The sequence below is a fragment of the Electrophorus electricus genome, chromosome 19, assembly GCF_041902795.1.
Source record: "Electrophorus electricus isolate QZ-2024a chromosome 19, ASM4190279v1, whole genome shotgun sequence".
Lineage (NCBI taxonomy): Eukaryota > Metazoa > Chordata > Actinopteri > Gymnotiformes > Gymnotidae > Electrophorus > Electrophorus electricus.
This window is the reverse complement of record NC_137515.1, coordinates 18,143,595-18,160,581: the sequence shown is the minus strand read 5'-3', so window position 1 is coordinate 18,160,581 and position 16,987 is coordinate 18,143,595. Positions and strand designations below refer to the sequence as shown.

General features: G+C 42.4%; 2 protein-coding genes across 3 annotated transcripts; one reads left to right on the top strand and one right to left on the bottom strand.

Moving 5' to 3' along the window:
• Positions 1-2,572: 2,572 nt before the first annotated feature.
• On the top strand, positions 2,573-10,521 carry LOC113575106 (AP-4 complex accessory subunit RUSC2). Its single transcript, XM_027006429.3, has 11 exons — positions 2,573-2,828; positions 3,223-4,511; positions 4,649-5,168; positions 5,403-5,773; positions 5,912-6,122; positions 7,257-7,333; positions 7,560-7,734; positions 7,850-7,955; positions 8,038-8,084; positions 8,493-9,168; positions 9,534-10,521. Exons 2-11 carry the CDS (start codon positions 3,333-3,335, stop codon positions 9,661-9,663), a joined length of 3,492 nt encoding a protein of 1,163 aa, XP_026862230.3. The 5' UTR covers positions 2,573-2,828; positions 3,223-3,332; the 3' UTR covers positions 9,664-10,521.
• Positions 10,522-10,627: 106 nt separating this feature from the next.
• On the bottom strand, positions 10,628-15,645 carry cimip2b (ciliary microtubule inner protein 2B). 2 transcript variants are annotated; one of them, XM_081702823.1, is made up of 6 exons: positions 15,086-15,645; positions 14,442-14,620; positions 13,513-13,667; positions 12,244-12,376; positions 11,267-11,479; positions 10,628-11,014 (listed from the first exon to the last, which is right to left on the bottom strand). In XM_081702823.1, exons 1-6 carry the CDS (start codon positions 15,148-15,150, stop codon positions 10,911-10,913), a joined length of 849 nt encoding a protein of 282 aa, XP_081558949.1. In that variant the 5' UTR covers positions 15,151-15,645; the 3' UTR covers positions 10,628-10,910. The 2 variants fall into 2 exon arrangements, with proteins under 2 accessions (XP_081558949.1, XP_026862300.2); XM_027006499.3 differs by having other exon boundaries at positions 14,406-14,620; positions 15,086-15,642.
• Positions 15,646-16,987: the final 1,342 nt, after the last annotated feature.

The following is a 16,987-nucleotide window of genomic DNA, read 5'->3' as shown; positions in this document are numbered from 1 at the left end:
TTTAATTTAGTTTTGGTCATTCTTAGGAAATGTGTGGTTGTTTGTTTTTTCTTAAGATGTTCTATACTTTTGTATATTAATCAGTGTCAATAAATTGATTGCAAGATTTTCATGACATAATTGTTTTTGCATTGTGTTAGTCTTCATTTCCTAGTCAGAGATGTGGCCCTGTTTATTGTTAGCTGTATGAATGATCATGAATCAGCAATGCAGGCAATAGATAGAACAAGTCAGTGAGCTAAGGCCAGGACACATGGCTAAATGTGAAGAGCGCATGTGTGCAGTGATGACTGGTTTATCCATCCTCGGTTTTCAGACAGAAGGAATTATGACAAATATCTTTTTGAACCTGATTTGGAAGCAAGCCACAGCTGGAAAAACAACCACGAATGTGAAGGTAAAAAATGAAGCCATTGAGGATGGCTTCTTATAGACGAGCATGTTTTCTTATAGAGACCTTCCATCTGCGAGTGATTTTTTCAGCTGTCATGTTTTCTTTGTATTTCTATAATACAAAGAAAACATGACATTTTCTTTGTATTTCTTAGTAATGGCCAGAGTTCATTTTGAGGTCATCAGTCCGTGTGCCTGGGCACCTCTGGGCTCCACACACTGTGTGAGGATGAAGGACAAACCAAAATCCTCAGCATAGTACGGTTCTGTTTATCCAAATTCCAAATATGGTTTTAGACCACCATGCTACTGTTTTCTGAATTAACAAACTATATATGAACTGGCTCTGAATCATAAGATTTCCAATGCATGTATTATTATTATTGTGTAGTTGGACTGTGTAAGGTAATGTCTGACCTAAAACGGTACTATCCTGCTCAAATAACAAATACTATAAAGGCCTTTTGTAATTCCTCTAAGAAACAAGCAAATAGCATGTAAGACCTTTCAGTATTTTTCTGTTGTCATTCAGTGGTCTTATAAATTTCCAGTGTATTGTTGTGTCTTTTTACACTTTACCAAAGTATTATCTGTATAATCTCTAAGGTTCAGAATTTACTTGAGCTACTTCTGTACTGTGCCTGTATATGTACTTTACTACTGTGTTACTCTGCCTGTATGTGTACTTTAGTACTGTGTTAGTGTTACTGTTCCTGTAGGGGTACTTTACTACTGTGTTATTGTGCCTGTTGGCATACTTTACTACTGTGTTACTGTACCTGTAGGTGTACTTTACTACTGTGTTACTGTGCCTGTATGGGTACTTTACTACTGTGTTACTGAACCTGTAGGGGTACTTTACTACTATGTTACTGTACCTGTAGGTGTACTTTACTACTGTGTTACTGTGCCTGTAGGTGTACTTTACTATTGTGTTACTGAGCCTGTAGGCGTACTTTACTACTGTGTTACTGAGCCTGTATGGGTACTTTACTGTGTTACTGAGCCTGTATGGGTACTTTACTACTGTGTTACTGAGCCTGTATGGGTACTTTACTACTGTGTTATTGTGCCTGTTGGCATACTTTACTACTGTGTTACTGTACCTGTAGGTGTACTTTACTATTGTGTTACTGAGCCTGTATGGGTACTTTACTACTGTGTTATTGTGCCTGTTGGCATACTTTACTACTGTGTTACTGTACCTGTAGGTGTACTTTACTATTGTGTTACTGAGCCTGTATGGGTACTTTACTGTGTTACTGAGCCTGTATGGGTACTTTACTACTGTGTTACTGAGCCTGTATGGGTACTTTACTACTGTGTTATTGTGCCTGTTGGCATACTTTACTACTGTGTTACTGTACCTGTAGGTGTACTTTACTATTGTGTTACTGAGCCTGTATGGGTACTTTACTGTGTTACTGAGCCTGTAGCTGTGCTTAACTTTAATAATTCAGTTTTGAGCAACATTACCTTATGCCACACCTTATTACCTGATGGAAAATATCTACTTTATTTAAAAAAAAACTTTTTCAAAAACACATTGTTATGCTCTTGTAGAGGAAAAAACAAAACAATAAAAACATATATTTTAGCCTGTAAAATTTTTAAATGAGAGAAACTTCTTTTTCGTATATAGAAAGTCTATCAACCCCCAGCCGGTAATTAGAGTGTCTTTCACAGCACTTGCTAAAAACATGGAGGCGGTGTCCACAGTGTTCCATGGTATCTTTCCATGCAACTAGTATGTACATGTACACTTTTCTGTGAATCTTTCTGGATTTTTTGGATGCCTCTAAGCCCATCAAAACAGATTTGTGTCTAGAATTCTTAAAGACAGTAATACCTAGTCAGGCAGTGCTATCTAGTCTTAAGTCAGAAAGCAATGACCAATGTGTCAAAGTAAACCTAATTTGAACTATGCTCACTTTTACTAAAAGAGATTTTTAAGATAAGCTGTGCCCTGTTTTGTTTTTTTTTCCTGCTTTTTCTTTGTGTTCAGAACCCACACCTGTTGACTGAGAGGAGGGCGATGATGTCTCCCTCCCACGAGGGCACGAAGCCAAAGATTGCCGTGTTTCGCTTGAGGCACTCCGAGCTTGTTCTCTCAGGTCCTGTGGTCTAGCCTGTGTGTGAGTCAGCATCCAGCAGCTCCTCCCCGCTGGGAACAGAGCAAGCTCTGCCTCCTTCACCTGCCCGCTGCATCACTGAGCATGCTCAGAGGCACTGCTGATGCTCTTGCCATAGGACTGCGCAGGGCTCCAAACGGCTGGACCGGGAACGAGACAGAGGGTGGGCAGATAAAAGGGAGACTTGAGGGGGAGAGATGGTGAGAAGGGGAAAAACAAAATCAAAACAAAGGAGGCTAAGCTGAGAAAATGGCTTTGCTTTTGCCTTCTGGTCAGGCTTTGCTTTTTGGCTTTTCCCTGCTGGTAAGTGTACATTTCAATATGAAGAAATTCTATGTGTGAGTGCAGATCGTGTGTGAGAGAGTGTGTGTTGTGGGCTGTAGAGTTGTGGGTGGAGTATTATGCATGGGTAATCCTTTGGCTCTGTAGACCTTTTTAATGGTTTGACCTTGGTGGGCTAGTTTTGTCATTTAAACTTAGAATTCAGAGTTTGATCCTGTTTTGTGTTCTTAGAGCAGAAATAAATAAATTATGGTATGTTTAAAAATACCAACAGTGATGAGCTGTTTGTTTTTATGCATTTAATGAAATGTCCTGTAATGTGAAGTTAAGGATATGAATGGATATCCAAAAGTCGTGAAGAGGTAGCAGAGGGATATCACTGCAGGTGACACTGTATGTTCCTCTCTTTCACCAGGTCTGTTTTTTATGATGGAGGTGGAACGTTATATAGTTATGGGAGTTAACTTCTGAGCTATTCAGTCTCAACGCTCTGTTCCTTCCCTGATTAAATTTCATACTGGAAAAATGGCTGCTTCTGTTAAGCTGCCAGGGGAGGCCCTAACTGTAAGCTGTCAGCTATACAGTTCAGTCCAGGGACCCAGAAACCCCTCGTCTCTTAGCCTGAACCCCAGTATCACGCTGCCTGAGGTGGACTGCAACTACCAGAGCCACAGAAGAAACTCAAGCTCCAATAATGAGGTCAAAAACACAAATCATGCTGTTGAAAACACTAGACGACACAAGTCCTCCCAAACCTCCCAGTTAAACCTCTACCAAAGCAGGGATACCCCACAATTGCAAAAAGATTTATTCCCTGAATCAGAAGGAAATGATAATGAGAGAGATGATTATTTGGATGGAGATGACCTGAATAATTACTGCGAAGACTCCTCTTTTGAGCTCCATGGGACCTCAAATATCACCCAGAATAGAGCCTTGCAGAACACCACTAAGCCTAGGATTTTCAACAGCAACCACTGCAGTGGGAGTAGCCCAGTATGCAACCTGAAGGCCAAGATGATGCACCAAGATATGTACCTGTATGGGAACAGCAAAGAAGATGACCAGGTCAGAAGCCTGTTAGACTCAGGGCCTCAACACTGTAGGGACAACAATAGCACCCGAATATTAATGGACTTTGAGGAGCAAGAAAATGAGGATGAAGAGGACTATAATGAAAATGTTTCTAAAGCCTTCTCAGATTGTGAGTCCTCTACTCAAAACCAGACAGATTATGTCAGTGACTCTTCAAGAAAAAGCTCTGAGGGAGTGCTTGATAACTTCACTGCCATTCAGAGCATAGCCAATAATGCTGTATTTTCTATGCTAGCTGACCTTGACTCTCCTGCCAAGAAGTCCCATTGGCCTGCTTCCATGTCCCAGGATGATGATGTCAAGCCCATTCTCTGCTTGTCTCCTTGTGGAGTAGATCCAAACTGTAACAACCACCCACTAGACTTTGATCCTTTGTCTCTCGAGATTCCTAATGGCATTGCTAGGCTACAAAGCCAAAACCATCTAATGACATCTGCCCAAAATTATTACAAGCTGGTGGCTTGTGACCTTTCACCCTTGTCCTTTCCGAGTCCAGTATCGTCATCATTGAACATGGCTCACAGCCGTGGACGTGTGACCCCACCCGGTGAATACTACCTCTTCAAACAGCCAGAGGAAGAAAGGCGGGTCCTTGAGGAGGACCTCCAGGTACTGTAGCAGCAGTATAGCATCTAGGCTAATGATTGTATTATAGTTATTTCTGCTGTAGTCTTTAAGATGTAAAGTAATTTTTAAAGCCAATATTGTTGTTATTATGATACCTTTCTGAGTGTCTTCTTTCCCAGGGTGATGGGAATACTCAGCCGAACAGGGTCCAGACAGTCATCAAGAACCTGCCAAAAGGAGCAAGAGAAAAAAAGTCACACAATGAGACATGGCACCAAAATTCCCAAGATCCAGAACTTAATAGCCAAGAACACACTGCTCAGCCTCAAAGCAGAGTTGAGGTTAAAGAGTGCCAGAACTCACCAAATCAGGAAGCCCAGCTACATGTGGCAAGACATCCAATGCAAACAGACATAAACCTGTCCTCATGTGAGCCAAGAAGTCTAAGCCACACAGACACAGATGTGTCCTCACATGATTCAAAGCAACAAGTCACCTCATTTGTGACACTTGCTTGCAGCAGAATGGGTGACAAGGATTCACTTTTAGTGAAAAACAGTGTGAACACCAAGAGCACTTCCCGCAGTGAGAGAACAGTTCAACTGGGACCAAATGTAACTGCAATCTCAAACCATACTGCCAAGATGTCACCAAACTCTGCAACCTCTGTAATCTGCAGTACTCCATCTACATTCGAGGGTGAGCAAACTAGCATTATGTAGCATTATGAAATGTTCATTAGACAATTTGCCTTAAATGGGTCTTTATTTCCAAATTATCCTAATAAAAAAAAATTAAGATAAAAATGATTTCATAAGCAATGAATTATAATGGAAATCATCTGGTTTTCATTATCAATATTTTTGGCATTTTTGGAATGGTGGCTTTTTCATTTGGTTTAATACATCCTTTTCTCATCATTGTCATATGTAGGACCTTGTGCCTCATCCCCAGAGGTGATACGCTACACTAAAGCCCAGAGACCCACCTCTTTACCCATCCAGCCCTTTATTCTTCAGCCTCCATCAGGACAGCAGCACAAAAAGGACCTGGGCTCACTTCTGAGCCAGTACATCAGCCATTTACATGAAAAGACTGGCACATCCAAAAACACAGGCAAATGCACACAGCTGGCTGGCCACCTGGGAGCTTCTCCTCTGGGGAATTACTACTCCATCCATCTGGAGTCCAGCTCAGACGTCTGTTCGACCTGCAGCCTTAGTCCGGTTCAGTCCCACTTTTCACCTCACTGGGTCCAGACCCATACCCACCATGAATCAGATCACAAGACCCTAGAACCCAAGGTGCCTGAAAAGAGCCCTGGTCAAATTTGTCTGGACCAAAACCATACAATCCCTAAACAGTGTTGTGCTGGTCAGCCACTGGCTTCTGTCAAGCAGTTTCTGAGTATCGACTCTTTACAGTCCGCTCTTCCTACACAGGTATCCTCACTTCAGATTCCTCATGAATTGGGAGAGGAGATTCTAACCTCAAGACCAGGCAGCCAAGAAGAGTGTGAGCTCTCTCTTCATAGTCCCTGTCCAGCCATTCCCTCATGGACCTCCCTGACCTCTGACATGTCCCTCATATCTGTATCTGGTGCTGGGCGAAGACCTCCATGGCCCCCAGATGCAGCTTTTTGGGCCCAAATAAGTAAGAATCTCTACTGGCCACCCAGAGAGTTGCCCTGCATCACATCTTTAAGCTTCTTCAGTGTGGAATCAGTCTGTTTCTTTAAGATTGAATGCTAATGATTATTCAGATGCAGACTAAAGACCCACCTCTTCAAGAAGCACTTGAATGATCCCTTGGGTTAATTATTTAATAGTTCATTTCATAATTAATTCATTTATTAATGATTCATTAATTAATAATTCATTCTAAACTGACTTCTTTACACACATGCATGTGTACTTTACTGCAATTTTGGGTTGTTTAAGTTGTTTTAAGTTGTTGTAAACATGTATTTTCTTTGCGTGTAAAGTTGGAGGGGGTTTCAGGGGAGGTTTCTGGGGCTCTCTGTCTGTCAGAATGAGACACCCTGTCAAGGTAGCGTTTGCATCAGCAGCCCTGCAAGCCCCTCACAGAACACACCTCCACATTTACACGTACAGCTTCTAGCAGACGCTCGTGTCCAGGGTAACTTACGGAAGTGCTTAGTTGTCTCTTGGAAGAATTCCTTATGCAAGGACATGAAATCAAGGATTAAGGATAGCATTAAGACAGAGCTGTGACAGAGCGCCAGAAGCCGCCCCTGAATCTCTCTCCATCAGTCTGCTGTGTGATATTTCGATTTTCATGTCTGTGCAGCACAAAGGATCAAGTCAGACACATTTATCTCTGCAGCTTCTAGCACCCTGCAGGGGTTTGCTTTGAATTGTGACGTATTTTTTAATCCCTCTCTCTCTTTGTGTGTGTGTGTGTGTGTGTGTGTGTGTGTGTGTGTGTGTGTGTGTGTGTTAGAACATTTTAATTCAAGTAATTTTTCTAGAATGGATTACTTCTTTGCAGTTTTTTTCATGCCTTTTAGACATTTGATTAGTCAGGTACTGCACAATGTGCAAATACTATTTATAGTATTCTAAAAGTATTATTACATCCAGTGCATGCAACTAATGTATCTGACGCAGACAGGGAGAGAGAAAAATATATCATATACCATAATCATAAACCATTTCTCTCTCTCTCTCTCTCTCTCTCGCTCTCTCTCTCTCTCTCTCTCTCGCTCTCGCTCTCTCGCTCTCTCTCTCTCTCTCTCTCTCTCTGTGTGTGTTTTATGCCACTGAGGTCTGCTGAAAACTGTGAGCTCGGCAGTGGATTTGATTACAGCCCATTTCAGCTCCTACAGAGATCTTGAGGAGAAGGTGGGATTAGGAGACAACCTAATTCAAAGAATACAGTGTATATAACAGTGTAAAGTGGGGCAACTTTCTCCCCCAGATTCAACACGAAGCCAGCTGTAGCAGGTCCAATTAGAACAGGTTTAGGAATAAAAGTAGCAGGATTTGGGCTAGTGTTCCAGTGTAGCTTTTAAAGACATTTCTGACCACTTAGGGAGACTTTACTGACTGTGCTACAATCTGATCTCAGATCAGACTGGGCAACAGCTTGCTGTGTCCCAGCATCAGTAAGCTAGTCCTGGGACAGCTTTGCCCCGCAATCCGGAACATTCTGCAGGATGGGCTGAAAGCCTTCAAGCATGACTTGGTTGTTGGACAGCAGCATAATAAACCATGGAGCGTGGTGGAGGCATCTTCACAGCCAGGTTGGGGGAATCCGGAATCCTGGTTCATGATTCAAATTTAGCATTTGGTACTGATGTTGGTATTACATCCTTGTGGTTATTGTAGTTTTGTGCATGTGTGATTCTTTTGTTTCAGGCCCATCTACCCGTGTTCTCCACAGTCTGGTTTCAGTTGTTAGGAAGTGCTCACAGTTAACCAGTCACAATTTGAGGCTTAATGCTTTCTTCTTAGGTCTCCTGAAGTAGGTTCCAGTTTTAAAGCAATTTAGAAAGCAATTTAGACAACATAAACTATTCTATAATAATAGTATTATTGTTCCACAGCTTGCGTGCTTTGGAGGCGTGGTTTCATCACTTACACACCTGTGCAGGTAAGCAGTGGTGTTTCACACTAACACTTCTCTCATCACCACTGCTGGTGTCATTGAAATGTCAATTCACATTACTCACCTCACCAGTTCACTCTAATTCAATGGTGCTTTATTGGCATGACAAATATTCACACCTGTATGACCTAATCTTTAAAAAAATTAAATTTAATAATGCTGAATGGTAAACAAAAAGGTAAAATAGATTTAAATATTGTATTGGCACATAGCAGGTAGACATTATTATAGTAAAAACACTACTACTAATAATAACATCTACAGCAACAGTACTCCTCCTACTACTACAACAGAGATGAATACTACCATTATTACTTCTACCACTACTGCTATCACTACTACTATTAATAATCTCTCTTTTGCTCTTTACATCTCTCCCTCCCTCTCTCTCAGGTGTGGTAACTGAGTACTACCACCCCTGGGCTTTCCTTACTCTATCTCAAGGCCCAGCATGTGGGTCTCTGTTCCAGGAGCTTCTCCTTCTGCTGCAGCCGCTGTCCCATCTACCCTTTGACCTCCACCTCCTCTCTGAGCTCAGGCTCCAGAGCAGGCCAGAGCAGCGTCCGATACCCACCTCGGGACCTCTTCCCCTGTCTGCCTGCACGTTCCTGCAGATATCCCCCAACCCGAGGAGGGTCAGCTCTCCAGAAAGGCCTAGAGAGAAGGAGGAAAACGCACTACACACTCTGGCCCAGGCTGAGAGTCACGCAGCCTGTAGCACACACATGACTAAGAAGCTCACAGGCTGTGTGGGTAGGTTCTGTAAGCTTCCCAAGCTGCTCTCTGCAGGACAGCGACAGAATTCTGTGTCTCCTGTGTGCTCTAGAAGAGAGAGAGCCGGATGGTGGCTTGCTGAGATGGACATCTGCTCCCATAGCCCTCCCCAAGCAGGAGGTGTAGAGCTGATAGTGGAAAACAGGGAGAGTAGAACAGGGAGGGTCTCGGCGACGTCTCCAGGCAGCAAGGCCACTGGAGAGCTGTACTGGGCTTGGTTATTTGGCTCGGGGATCAGCACTCCAGTGGCAATGGACAGCACACAAAAAAGAAGCATGCCAACCAAGAGAAGCAGGTCAGTACAGAGAAGAGAGCCAGCACTGCTGGTCGCCCTCTAGTGCTCGCAAGTCTGCGGGTTCCTGAGTGATTTTCCTTCCAGTAGAGTAATACACCTCTCTCAATTTGTCAAGTTGTACTTATCATCAGGCAAGACTTCACATATTTTAATTAGGCATATTTCTAATGAGTTGATGCAGAAGCCTGAATTCATAGCTGCCCTCTATGAATAGGACAGAGAACTGGGACTGTATGAAGAGGAATGGGAACATGCAGTTTAGTGTTTTCAAGTTTTAATGCAGAAGTGCTTCAGTGTACAAACTAACTGTCAAGGTCTTCATGAGCTAAATCAAGTTATAGGTTTTGTCTTTTGTCTTCATTCAGGCTACCGTCACAATGGCTCAAGATGGGAGCATCAAAGGTGGAATTGCTGGTCCAGTCGGTCTGGGCTGGTAAGACGGACAGGCTGTGGAACAAAAGAACAATCCGTCCACAGCCACAGCTGCATTCCTGATCGACTGCTATTAATACTGAATATTAAGTGCTCAGTTTTCTAAAGATGCCAGGATGAGTTTGTCCATTTTTTAAACAATAATGAAAGTATGCCCTGCTGAAAACTGTCATTTTCTGAGTGAAATGTAAACAAGTCATCGACCCACACACACTTGCATTTCTCCATCGTGCCCAGAACACCTTAGCGAGACAGAAACGGACCCATGTAAGCCACTCTAGACTCTTTTTAAGGGTCAGATGAATAACCTTGGGCACGGATTAAGCCAAAAGTAAGGTAGCATTTCAATTGAATTCAATTGAAAAGTACAAAGATTGTTTATGGCATTTTGTTTATAAGTCTGAACTACTTTTAATCGATATATTTGCTACTATTGACTTCCACTACTGAGGTTCAGTGTTCTCTGTGCTCCCAGTTAACATAAGATTTATTGCATGACAATAAACTACTATTTCTGTAAAGCACTTAATCTTCAGTTAGTTTAAATGAGTCTTTGTAGTAAAATGCATGCAAAGTTAACTGACTGATAAAATGTAGTGTAGGTTCAGCATCAGGAGGTGGTGACGGTGTTTTCCTGTGAATGGAGATGTACTATGCAGAGTCTGGTCCCGCCTCAGGCACAGTCCTTTAAAGCAGTGGTAGCTCACTGGTTAAGGTGCTTGACTTGTAATTGGAAGGTTACCGGTTCAAGTCCCGCCACTGTTGGGCCCCTGAGCACGACCCTTAAACATCAATTGCTTAAGTTGTACTCACTCATAATTGTAAGTCGTTTTAAATGTAAAGCAGTTTAGGTTACACATCTGATGTTGTGATTCCCCTCTTTCCCCACTAACTTTCACAATAAAGGTTTGTCTAACCATATTTACAATTTGGACATTTCATGTATTATGTGCCAAGTTAAACAATTCTTCAAAAAGAATTTGAGAATCCACTTTTGATGTTTTAATAAAAAACATTCTATAGAAAGACAAAATGATCAACATAATATTTCTAGAGTGCTTTACTAGTCATTTTATACATATTTTATAATTATGTGATATATTGAACATTAATTTTTTTTTACCATCTTAAAATTGCCAAGTAAAAACAATATGTCATAATCACATTTTAAGTAGATTTAGAATGTACTTTTAGAACAGTTCCCTATGCAAACCTACAGGTTTCCATTCAAAACCAAGTCTTGTTGTGTTTTAGCCAACACAGATTCCTTTAATTGCAGTTGGAGGCCCAGACCTGCTGGCACGGTCCAGCTAGAGGTCCAGGACTCCTGTCCTGCTCTTCTTCTCTCCGCGGGTACCGCTGAATGCTTCGCTGGTGAGCTGTCCAAACGGGTGGCCATATCGAAATTTGTACCCTGTTGGCATAAAAACAAGATCAGCTCTGCTTTGGCAACACAGCTAAAAAATAACATCCCATTTCCTAAAAAAGTGAAAATTAAAATTACATTTAACCTGCCAAAGCACCACAGCTGAAAACTTCTGCTACCAAGTTTTTTTAATAGTAGCTATTTTCACAGTAGGCACTGCCACAGGTTATTCTACAGAAAGGAAATGCACTGGTCCTACATCAGTGAACTTCAAGGAAGAAAAAGAAAGTGCTTTGCTACCTGGCACATGGCCTGTGTACGAGGGCATCAGGCCTTGGTGGGAGGGGTAGATAGTGTGGACCTGGGGCAGATTCTCAGCCGCTTCTCTCTCCAGGCTGAGGGCATTGTAACCAGCCTTCATCTCCTTACCAAACTGTATCAGTGCCTTGTTGGTGGTGACTGGGTAGCTGGTTCCAATCAGGAATCGGGCTTTAGGCACATAACCAGTAAACCCTGCAGGAACAGTACCGCAATATTCTCACTCACTCACAGGCATCTCATTCATCAGCTGGTGCTAACGAGACAGCACTGCCAATCAGTGGGCACTACGTGCGCCTCCCCCACTGTGGGTCATGCGGGCCTCCCACACGGTGGGTCACGTGCGCCTCCCATACTGTGGGGTCACGTGGGTCATGTACTGCAGAGTGTGCAGCAGGGCACAAAGGTCTTAATCCACTACCCAGGACTGCTTTTATTTCATCATTTATCAAAAAATAATAAAACATTTTACTCAGCTTATATTTAGCCAAGAATATGTTAATTAAATTTGAGACAGATTTAGCGTAGCTTTTTTAAACGTCCAAGCCATATTTCATTAAAATGGTAACAACAAAAGTGCTGGAATAATGTGAATTCTCAAATTTCGCAGACACATTTAGATTCCATGCCAGAAAGAACAGGGGCTGTGATAACTGGACAATATACCAACTGAGAGTGAGTAAATAAACTTTTTTTTGGTAACTTATTTTAATTAAAAATATTTGTATACATATTTTTTGCAAGCATATATACAAAAACACTAGTTTTCACTTATATTTCTGGTAACCCTGCACAGCACAGTTAGGGGTTCTCCAGTTAAATCTATGTTAGGGCAGGACAAACACTAAACTGTGTAGTACTGGGGCATCTGGCCCTGAGAGCCCCTGACACAGTATGTGCATGTCAGACATGGTTAGTGGACACTCTCACATTCTGTCATTGTGTCTTGTGCGACTTGCCTGAGATGAAGTATTTATGTGGACTGCTGTCTTCTATGAAGTATGGAGAGCCTTGTGGCTTCCATCGGTCCACAGCTTTATAAGAAACAGGCTCTTTACAGATGGCTGTCAGAGGCGTGTTCAGCTTCTGTGGCTAAAAAACCAGAACAACAAAAAACATGATTATCCAGGCATGATCTGCCCTTCTCCTGGACACATATTGCCCAGAGGTCAGTAATCTGACAGGGGTCATTAATCTGACAGTGGTTTCCACCTCCAGTTTCAAGTGCTTAATGGATCATGTGTGGCAGAGCCAAGTATGCTGGCAATTGTACAAGACAATAATTTCCTCCCGAGATCATTTCCCATGGGATCAGTAAGGTTCTACCACATAATCACTCAATCAGTCAACTTGCCAAACCTTAGAGCTCCAGGAATGGGAATATCTGATGAACCCTACAAGAGTGTACAATTTTACGAGCAGATCTAAAATGATCTTAACTGAGCTCACACAGACCTGCCCCATACAGACCAGCCCCACATGGATCTGCCCCTTAAGACCTACTCCATACAGACCTGCTCCATACAGACCAGATTCACTGACTGCCGAGGGACTAAATTCCCAGTGGAAGAAGGAAGGACTGTGGCTGTGGTTGAGGTCAGACTCTCAGATGGACATACTTACCATCTCAGTATTACAACTTAACGTGTGACATGATATCATCCACGGAAAAACCTTTTCTGAAGTTCGGAAACCTCACAGATACATTTGGAACATGTGAGAGGGATGAGGTTAAGCTTTGGGTTTGGTGCCTGTGGTAAGAGAGACTGGATCCCGGCAGTTCAGGAGATGCGTGACATGAGATGAACAGAGACTATGCGCTCTGAGGTTACAGTGACGGCACTGTTGGAGATGGTTTCCACTGGTATATCTTACAGAGCACACACTATGTGACCTGAACTCCACTGCATTCATATTTAACCAGGAGCTGCTCAACACCGGGGGCTCACAGCGGAGGCAGAGGGTGAATTGGTATCTATGATTTTTACTTAACCTCATGAAACACTGACATTTTAAAATTGTTAGGTGAATCTAATCACTTTGTCCTCTCAAGAGACTATTTTTTATCCACACACTACTCCTTGTCTGAAGACATTGCTTAGTTTCTGTAGTTGTCAGGTGGTTTACCAGGTGTTAGGAGAAATTAAAAATGCATCATCAACATAGTCTGGGTCTCAGTAGGGTAAAACTTCAGTGTGTGTGCATACGTGCCTAGGTGTGTATCTTACTTTAAAGTCAGGGAGTGTATAGGTGATTGTGGGCTCATTCTCTTCAGGATCCAGCTGAACTCTCCTCCTTTGATCAGAGTCAAACTCTCTCAGGGCCTCTCGACAAGTCTCTGCGTACGTCTTTGAGAAGTAGTTCTGACTTTTAGGAACGAAACCTTAAGAGTAACAAACACACACACACACACACACACACACACACACACACACACACACTATATATATATAAAGACAAGACAAAAACATCAAAGACATGCTCATCAAGAGTGAGATAAATGATCATTCAAATAATGGCTGTAGCACTGTAGCCTGCAACTGCTCTCGATGTGCTGCATGTAAATATAAATCACAACCACTAAATTAACTGGCACTAAAGTATTAACCGTCATCACCTACTCCTCCTCATGCATCACTGCAGTAGTTGTCTACTGCAAGAGATGTAATCTGCTTTATATTGGAGAAACCAAGGGAAGGCTTAAAGATCGGTTTGTTGAACCCCTTCGGACCATAAGAATTAAGGACTTGTCATTTCCAGTGGCAAGACATTTTAATAGTAATGGACCCTGCATTAATGACAAATCTGTTTACATTGCCAGTTGTTTATATGGTAGCAATTAAATTAGGAAACCCAAAGAAAAAGAACTGATCTACACTCTTGGAACTTTAGACCCCATGGAATGAATGTTATGAATTAAACATCTACAGTTTCATATATAAACATGTTCCTCCTGTCCTGCTGCTGATTCAGAAGCACTTTGCGTATACAGCTGATGAAGGACCTCTGTCTGAAACGTCCTGTTTTTCTGAAAACTCTGTGTACTTTACTACAATTTTGAAATCATTCTCTCTCTCTCTCTGTGTCTGGGTCTCTGTGTGTGTGTGAGTGAAGCTTTAACCCGTGTAGCCTGGTATCATTCTCTGCAGCTGCCTGCCATGTGCTGTGTGACGTCTCCAGATCTCAGCGCGCAGCTGCATGGGCGTCTCCGTGGACGTGGACTGCAGCACTAGTCTGCGAGAGTGGGAGATATCCGGACAGGTGAGGAGCTTGGCCGTCAGCTTTCCGTACGTCTCCCCCAGGTGGTATTTCAGCTGTGGGCAGTAGCCTGCGTACCTGTGTAGCAAATACTAGAGTGTTAGAATTATCATTATTATTATGGCAGTGTTTTATACAGAGTAAATGCATGCTGGTGTATTGTGTGTTTTGACTTTGCTTAAGTTCACGCAACAAAAAAAAAGTAATAGTGAAGTGTTTGGCGGTTCCTCCGTGTGCACAAACTACCCTGCTCTTCCAGTTCTTTTTACAAGAGGAAGCGAGGTTTCCCTGGGTAACTTCTGCAACTACACAGCCCCTACCACAACTCGCTGTGTTTAGCGTTTCAGTGTTCGTAGGCTACTAGTCTATTCTAACGGTGAAAGAAAGAAATAAACAGGTCTGCACGACCACTACAATATACCCCCCCCCCCCCCCCCCACACACACACACACACACACACACACAAACAAACAAACAAAACCATGTTGTTCATAGTCGACAGTAACGTTTTAAGATGCCAAACGCTTTTCCTGTTGTACTTACCCTGGTGTGTAATGAGGGTCGGGGGTGACCAACACCTTGCTAAATTTGGGGGGAAACTGCTCCATGCAGGCGCTCCTTTGCTCGTTGGCAGCGTCCGGGGAGCAGCCAGACGGCACCGGTACTGTGTCGGTCGCCGGTGTGTTTTCACGGTTGCCGTAGTGACGAGTTAAAGACGTTAGCAGCGAACGCGCAGGTGTTTCAGCCCGGTGGGGCTTCACTAGTCCAGCGGTTTGTCACTAATAAACTGGCCTCAAGTGATGATATTTATTACTGAGCTTTGGATATTGTAATAGTACTGCGCCAAACATCTACTAGGCCAATTACTGGCAGATCTGCAGTAATAAATGCATCATAGCTGAAACCTCCAGGCTACTGTGTGTTTTGAGGACGTACAATTTTAAAATCCCAATTTCAACGCGCATTTTTGTACGCTATTTATTAATATAGCTACAGTCTGTTAACCCTCTTAGAATAAAACAGGCTAAACTTACATAAATAGCCTAACAGCTACAAAAAATGCTGTTTTTCTAGAGCAAAAGCATTTAAATGATTCAAGGTCCTCCTCTACATGAGTTTAAACGAAGTCTAGAAATTGTAAAGTGGCGCGTTACAAATTTTACTGACACCTGTTCTCTGCGCTGCTGCGCCAACCCGAGGCGTTCATATATGGTGGCCTGGCGCCCTCGTGTGGACAGTTTCAGAACTACCAGTCTTGTTTGTCCTGAACACCAGAAGCGTTAGCTTTTCTCTTTGCTTGCTTGTTTTGCAAAGAGTATACGTAGTTACTAAGCTACTAACAGAATTACTGAAATATAATAATGTTGCTTTCTTACACACAGTAACATCAGTGCTAAAGAATGGTCAAAACGCCCCCCCGGGTCACATACCAGTGCCGGTGTGGTGGTGGTGGGGGGGGGGGGGGGGGGTAAAGAAAGGAATTTGGGGCATTTGAATGAGAGCAAGTGTTTATGTGGAGATTCAGTTGAAGAGAAGGTACTAATGTAGTTTGAAATGCAATGAGAGCTTTGGATGGCTTAAGGACATGGGAAGGAAATCATTTTAATTTCATTACTTTAGGTTTACAACCAAAAAGGCACAAAACAAACATCAGGACAACTAAATTACAGTAACCAAATACGCATTATAGCTGTAAGAACACAGCGACCATTTCAGTTTTGCCACATAAGAATTCTGGTTTGGTAATAACAGTTAACACGCTGTGAAAGCAGGGGACTGAAGAGAATGGCCGTCTCTCTGATAAGGTGCACCATCTCCTCATCTCAACATGCAGGAATGCATACCTTATCAGACCTTATCAGACTGCAGGAATGCTTTTCTGCCAAGTTACTGCCTTGAATGCTCTGCATAAAGTACTATACAAAAGTGTAACTCCAGCTAAGAAAGTCGTGTTTTTAAGCTTATCTGTGTTTATTTGCTCAAAGATTTGGCCACATGGTAATTTCATCCAAGTTGCATCTTTTCATTTTAGTATTTCCCCCCAAAAGATATCACTTTTTTTTTTTTTTTGGAAAGCATAACTTCTTGTTACTTTTTTATTTTAATGTTAATTAATTGAATTGTATTAGTGTTTATACACACTAGCATTTACGTAGCATAGAATGTCCTGTGAGGCCCAAGACGTTTACACAGTAAAGTGTCTGATGGTGGTGAAATGAATGATATTATAGGAGTTCCTACTGTCTACTCCATCCACATATCTAGGCAACAGACAGAGTATTAATCTTCATTACCAATGGAAGTATCTGATATGTTTGTTGACAGGTAGATCTGAGTTGATAGACTGGACTAAATATTGGATAGATTATGCTACTTGTGACCAGTATACCAATGAAATTGGAGTTACCCAGAAATGTTCACTTTTGAGTTTCGGTACGCTTGGCT